Here is a 6,955-nt window from a genome sequence, read left to right as displayed (position 1 = left end):
GAGGGGGTTGAGAGGAGNGGGGTTGAGAGGAGGGGGGTGTGCATCGAATGGGGCCCCGCTGCTGGGTACTGCTGTTGTGAGGTAGTAGCGGCAAGAGAGGTGCGATGTGTGGGAGCTCAGTGGCTGACGTGTGCGGCGGGCAGTGGGGCGGCGAGGGGGCCGGGGAGGGGCCCGCTCACGCTGACTCACCGCTACTGGTAACCACACGCCTCTCCATCTCCGCCCTCGCACCTGCTCGTCCACGTGCTGCTGAATCTGCGGTGCAGGGTATCTTTCGATCCTATCATCACTGCACCCCCCCCACACACACACATACATACATACATACATACATACATACATACATACATACATACATACATACATACATACATACATACATACGTGCGCACACAACCTGATCCACTGCGCCCATCCTGTTTCACGCCGGACTTCCCCGCGGGCTCGGGAAGCGGACATACGCCAGGCCACCACCACCTTCCCCGTCCCCTGCTACCCCTGCCGCCTCACACCCTCCAGCTACCTGGTGCAAGACCCGGTTCTGGTCGCCGCGTATTCGTCTGTCCGTCCGTCCGCCTTTCCTTCCCGTTCAGGAATGAGATTCGCAACAGTCGGCGGTTCCAGTCCGTGCTGCGGGATGCGGGCGAGGGGGGTCGTGTGGTGGTTCCGGAGCTCCACGAGGGGCTGTGCAGCAGCAAGGTGCTCATCATGGAGTGGATCGAGGGGGCCAAGATCACGGACGTGGAGGCGCTGCAGAGACAGGTGGGTGGGTCAGCGGATTGGGGGTACTGGGGGCACTGTGTGTGTATGTGTGTGTGTGTATGTGAGTGAGTGTGTGAGTGTGTGTGTATGTGAGTGAGTGTGTATGTGAGTGAGTGTGTGAGTGTGTGTGTATGTGAGTGAGTGTGTATGTGAGTGAGTGTGTGAGTGTGTGTGTATGTGAGTGAGTGTGTATGTGAGTGAGTGTGTGAGTGTGTGTGTATGTGAGTGAGTGTGTGTGTGTGTGTGAGTGAGTGAGTGAGTGTGTGTGTGTGTGTGAGTGTGTGTGTGTGTGTGTGTGAGAGAGAGCGTGTGTGTTTTGGAGTAGGGGACGGAAGAGAATGGGTATACTTAGCGCTGTGTGTGTATGTCCCGCGACGTATGGATAGAGTGAGTGAGTGAGTGAGTGAGTGAGTGGGTGTGAGAGTGAGCTAGAGATATACCCCTCTCGGCGCAATCCCCCAATATTCCCCCCCCCTACACACACACACACTCTTCACTCCCGTTGTCGTTTCCTAAACTCCGCACCCCCCTGTTACCTTCCTCTTGCGTCCTTCTCCTCCAACCCCCAACCACTACCACCACCCGCCACCACCACCCTGTCAGGGGATCAACCCCCGTCTGGTGGGTCGGCAGCTGGTCAAGCTTTTTGGGGAGCTCATGTTCATACACGGATATGTACATGGTACGGCACGTGTTGTACGGTGTAGTACGGTAGTGCTGTTTGGCGGGTGTGCGATGCGATGATGCGATGAGTTGGTTGCAGTACGAGATCAGAAACTGTGTGCGGCGATTTGGAAGCCGGTGTGGATGTACGGATATCTTCCATGCTGGCGTGGCATGATGAGGCTAGGTGGTAGTGTGGACGTGGTGGTGCTGGTGCTGGTGGTGAATGTCCACACGGGCTCATCCCATCGGATGGCAGCTGAGCAGTTCGGGGGGGGGGAGGACGAACCACGAGCGAGCTGAGCAGCTCCGGGGGAGGGAGCGGCAGCGAGGGCGACAATTGGCGGTTAAGTCAGCGTAGGGCGCCAGGGGGGGGGTGAAAGTACGAATCTAAACCATGATATGAACTGGTAAAATGGGTAAGAATATGAAGCATATGGGCATTGACGGCACCATTGTGCTCCCGCCCCTTCCACCCTCCTCTCCTGGTTTCCGCCACCCCCTCCCGCTCCCAACCCACCTCCCCTCCTTATATCTGTGGCCCGCAGGTGACCCACACCCGGGCAACCTTATGGTACGACCTAAAGGTATGGCCGTACACACGTCGGATTTGATTGGCTGGGGAAGTATATGTACGGTTAGTGTGGGGTGCACTCTTTCGTGATGTAGTAAGCAGCCTCCAGCGGGGCCCACCCTCACCCCCACCCTCACCCCCACACACTCACCCCCACCCGCGTCCACCCACCTCTGCACCCCACCCCACCCCACAATGCATGGCCGGGGCAGGGGGGGCAGGGGCGTCCCTCTTTCCCTCCACCTTCCCCCCGCCCCAGCCCCGCCCTGCCCCCATGTCCCGTACAAGCCCTCTCCCCCCGGTTGTGATGGCAACTACCTACCGCCACCCCATCACCCTACCCACCCCATCACCCTACCCACCCCATCACCCTACCCACCCCATCACCCAACCCACCCCATCAGCCAACCCACCCCATCACCCTACCCACCCCATCACCCAACCCACCCCATCACCCAACCCACCCCATCACCCTACCCAACCGTCTCGTCAGGTCGACCCAACTTCCTGAGGTGGCTGTTCCGGGGGACTCGTCGGGACTTCGAGATCGTGGTGCTGGACCACGGGACGTACCTCGAGGTGGGTTGGGGGGAGGGGGGAGGGGGGGGCAGGTGGGGGGATGATTGGCGACGGGAAACCCGTCGTGCCGCGGAGGAGATGGGTTTCCTTAGCGGACCGGAGCATACACACAGCATCTCTCTCTCTAACACACACAAATATGTGTATATATATGCACATATACACACACACACAAGTCGACACGGCAGCAGGGGGGACGGCGGGGCTAAGGCTAAGGCTAAGGCTAAGGAAGCTGCCTGCCTCGCTGGGGGCTGGAAGGGGATGTGGCAGTTCGCATCACGTTCCTCGTTCCACTCTCCTCTCCTCTCCCTTCCCCCCCTCCCCCTCCTCCGCCAAGATGGCCAGTTGCAACATATCTTGGGACTCCAGCAGCCAGTTGGCGGTGTGCTTTGGACGCATGCTGGGCACGAAGGATGATATTCTTCTCTTTGACTTTTACACACACACACACCTTTGATATCGTAACACCCGTCACTGGGCCCCAAGGGCATGCGTAACCCTTAAACCCAACCCAACCCCACATTCCTGGATGCCAGGACTTCCCACCTCGCGTTTTTCAGTCCCGTCTCCCCATCCTCATCATGATGTGCCCCCCCATAGCCCTCTCATCAGGTTGTTCTTATTGTTATTGTTATTATTATGAACCCCCGCCCCCTCAACCCCCCAGGTGGCTCCGGAGCTCCGTCAGCAGTTTTGTCAGTTGTGGTGTGCCGCGGTGATGCACGACGAGGCCACGCAGGTACGGGGACGGAGTTGATTTGGTGAGATAGCGCGGGGTAGTGCAGGTGCTGCTGCCGGGTGTGCTGCCGAAGCGATGTGGGCGGGGTGGGGGGTTACGTTTTTATGGACTTTGCGACGTGGTGATGGTGGTGATGATGGTGATGGTGGTGATGGTGGTGGTGATGGTGATGGTGGTGATAACGGGTGTGGCTGCATGGAGCCCGAGCACGGGGGGTGGGGTGGCTGCATGGGGGGCATGGGAGCCGGACTGCGTGTGTTGTTGTGTGTGTGTGGAGGGGGAAGGAAGAGGGGAGGTAGGGCGGGGGGCAAGCTGGCTGGGTTTCAGATTTGTTCGGATGTTAGTCCCGTCCCGTCCCTCTCAGGCCGACATCTCCACGGACATGGCGGGCGAGCGGGGCGGTCGGGTGCTGCCGCTGCTGCTCACTCAGCGAGCCCGCAACCGTGCAGAGGAGCGGGCGCTGCGGGAGCGCATCGGTGTCCGCACCCTGGGCGACATGACCTCCCTGCTCTCCACCGTCAGCCGCCACCTGGTGGACCTGCTGAGGGTGGTGACGGTGGTGAGGGCGGCGTCCGCGGCCCTAGGGGTTGCGATGACGGAGCGGCTGCAGATCTATTCGGCGGTAGCGGCTCGGGGGCTGCCGCCGGTGGCGCCGTGGCGGCGATGGTGGCGGCGGCGGCGGCGACGCGGCGACGACGACGAGGGTCCGGTTTACTTGCATAGGTACGACATGCTGTTTGTGTGCATGTATGTGTGTATAATGCCGTGCATGTGCGTATTTATGGGTGTATCGGTTCTCTCTGCATTCTGTACTTTCCCCGTGTTATTAAAAGCGTAGACCTGGTTTCTTAGGGTTGTGCTGTGAGGCGCAAAAGGGGGCCGTGGCTGGTGGCCGGTGATGTCCCCTGTTCAGGGTCTCCGGCCCCTGAGCAGCCCTCTGTTTCGTATCACCGTTGATCCGATCCGACCTTCAATTAATTGATTACTGACGCCACGTCGCAGTCCTCCCCAGTAGTTCCTTGATTTCCCCCCCCCTGCGCTCTCCCCTCTCACCCCCCTCGCTTCTCCTTGCCCCGCCGCTGCCCTTTCCCCTCATAAACCCCTCCCCGGCTCACCGGGGGGCTCCCGGGGTCGGCTCTCAGGTCCTTCGCCTCTCTGGCCTACCGCACCCGTCTGCAGATGATGTTGGTGGGGCTGAGTTTGTGGTCGGCTGGCTCCTCTGTGGTGGGTCGGGTGCTGGGGACCGTGGTGGCGCTGCTGGAGGAGGCGCTGTTCTCGTAGCAGCTGGCGGCTGGTATCGGGTTGTGTGTAGCTGTTGGATGAGGGGGAGCTGGCGTTTAGGGTGTTTGGGGGCAGAAAGAGGAGAGCGTAACCGCAGCATTGGTGGTGCTTTGCTGCGCCCTCGCTGGACGTGATGCAGCACGTCAACGTATGAGTGGCCTTGTTACAGTCAGACAGATATGGTCAGGTGTGGGGATTGTGGAAGGGGGCCCGGCGCAATTGTTGTTGTAGCTGCTGCGCATGGCGGAAGGGCGGCCCGACGCTTGGCGCTTGGAGCGTGGCTGGTTGTACGGAAGGATCCAGTTTTGCGTATGCGCGTTGGCTTTTAAATCAGATGGAGAAAAGGTGAGTTGGAGCGTCAGTCCAGATGCGGTCTGTAAATGCGCGGTCTTGCGTATGCGTCTCGTGTACAACTGTTCTCGTAAGTGAAGCGACTATGTGAGAGGCTGGCGCTATGGGTACCATCCCTTGCTGATTTCGGGAAAAAGCGGGAAGAGATGGTAAGAGGGAAAGCGAATCGAAGGAAGTCGAGGTTGTCGCAGCCAAGAATGTTGCTGTAAGCGTAATTTGCGCGCGTTTTTTTCCGATTGCGCTCTCTGCGGACGTTCAATCCCTTTCAATCGATTTTGTTGGTATCATCTTCTTGTAATTTTGCAGAAACGGTCTCATCTGCGACATAGCTTGGTGCTCAGTTCGTCGCGGTGATGTACTCAGCGTTATTTTTCGTACATACGAAGTTGCCATACTTGATAGTTACGCACCATGGTAAGTCGTCTGCTTTCCACATTTGCGATGAATATGCTGTAATGTTACAATGCGCCCCACGATACCCATGTACGGCAGATAGTAGTACGGTGCAGACATTGACCACTACCGTATTGTGGATAGAGATAAAAGGCAAAAACGGCATTCTGGGTTTGCATGGCGAGACCGTTGTGTAACTGGGTGGGTGCCTGGTTGACTGGGTTAATGTTTAAGAAGAGTGGTTTGGCGGGTGCTTGGTGGAATGGGGGGCTCTCCGGGGGGGACCGACACCGCGCCGCAGTTGTGGATCGGCCCTGGTCAGGTCGGTCGCCCCAGTGGTGATGCAGAGGTGGCGGAAGGCGCGAGAGCTTTTGCTGTTGCGCGCATTAGGGAGAGTGACACGGTGCAGGCGGCAAAACAACAGACGAAAGGGGTTCGTCGCAGGCAGCCAGTGGCAAAAGCCGCATGGCGGGGAACCGCGGCCTCCTCGGCTGTGACGGGGCTTGGATTGCTCCTACTCCTCCTCTTAACACACGCCTTTGTAAAGCGCGCAGCTGGCACACTTGCCTCCTTTCATTTCTTCACCCGCTACAGGATTTATGTTCATCTGGGTCACGACATTTTAGCGTTTTTTCTACTCGTCTTAATTCGTATCAGTGTGAATGTGTAATACTCTTTACTTAATTTTGGGTCGAGCTCACCACCCTACCCCACCCCCCGCCGTTGTGTGGCTCATGGGGCGCTGGTCCTGCGCTACTGCTGCCCCACTACCCGGGGTAATATCCCCTCAACATTGATTCAGCCCCGCTGGATCCAGTGCTGGATTCCGCCGGTTGCTGATGTTAACCAACACTACCCTCTGAGACCATTCCCCGCTTATCGCTACTTGCACACAACAACATCGCGTCAGTATTATCATTCTTCGGTGCTTGTCGGGACCGGCGCAGGCAAGTCCCTCGTGCAGCCGGCGGCGGTTCGTACAGAGGCAATATCACAAACATTAACACGACAACGGCGCGTTTCCTTTAAAAACAAACTATGGCATGGTAACAGGAGCAGGACTCATCAAATAACAACAAAACCGAACTGCTTCTTCCCACCAAGGCTCATCAGCATCAGACCGAGTAGGGGTTTATCGACGTAACAAACAACCTTCAAAAATGCCGCAATGTGCAGCTCTTTCAACCCCCTGCTGCCATCCCACAGCGACAACGACACCTCCACGGCCGCAAGAAGAAACTCCCCCAGCACCCGCAAAACAGTGGGAAATTGAAGAATTTCATCGTGAAGTCAAACAAGTTACTGGTGTCGAAAAATGCTAATAGCTGTCACAATCGACAACCCACAACGACAACTGCTCCGGTCACCAAGCCGGCAAGACAAAGCCGCCAAGCGGCCTCACGTTCGCCGCCCCCCTTCGACAGCCATTGCAAGTGGACTACACAATACACTCGGGCGGCCCACACAACAACGCGCCGCACCGCACTGACGCAATGAAAGCCTCACCCTCCTCCTCCAGTTTGGAGGGAGGCTCCCGCCACCTGCCACCCCCCGCCTGCTGAATCGTTCCCCCCTCTCTCTCTCCCTCCGGCTCTCCCCTACGTCCCCCCCCC

The 6,955-nt window shown here is 58.3% G+C and overlaps 1 protein-coding gene across 1 annotated transcript in view; it reads left to right on the top strand.

Moving 5' to 3' along the window:
- Positions 1 to 4,598, top strand: part of VOLCADRAFT_103263 (uncharacterized protein) — a gene marked incomplete at both ends in the record, with an annotated part of 8,960 nt that extends 4,362 nt beyond the window's left edge. The window contains 8 exons of the mRNA XM_002947124.1: positions 594 to 762; positions 1,366 to 1,444; positions 1,974 to 2,012; positions 2,493 to 2,578; positions 2,916 to 2,960; positions 3,246 to 3,317; positions 3,682 to 3,876; positions 4,497 to 4,598. Coding sequence (XP_002947170.1) covers positions 594 to 762; positions 1,366 to 1,444; positions 1,974 to 2,012; positions 2,493 to 2,578; positions 2,916 to 2,960; positions 3,246 to 3,317; positions 3,682 to 3,876; positions 4,497 to 4,598 — 787 coding nt within the window. The remainder of the gene's footprint in view (positions 1 to 593; positions 763 to 1,365; positions 1,445 to 1,973; positions 2,013 to 2,492; positions 2,579 to 2,915; positions 2,961 to 3,245; positions 3,318 to 3,681; positions 3,877 to 4,496) is intronic.
- Between the last annotated feature and the right edge of the window lie 2,357 nt (positions 4,599 to 6,955).

Source organism: Volvox carteri (assembly GCF_000143455.1).
Source record: "Volvox carteri f. nagariensis unplaced genomic scaffold VOLCAscaffold_5, whole genome shotgun sequence".
NCBI classification, from domain to species: domain Eukaryota; kingdom Viridiplantae; phylum Chlorophyta; class Chlorophyceae; order Chlamydomonadales; family Volvocaceae; genus Volvox; species Volvox carteri.
The sequence above is the reverse complement of the archived record's forward strand: the minus strand, read 5'-3'. Positions and strand labels throughout refer to the sequence as shown.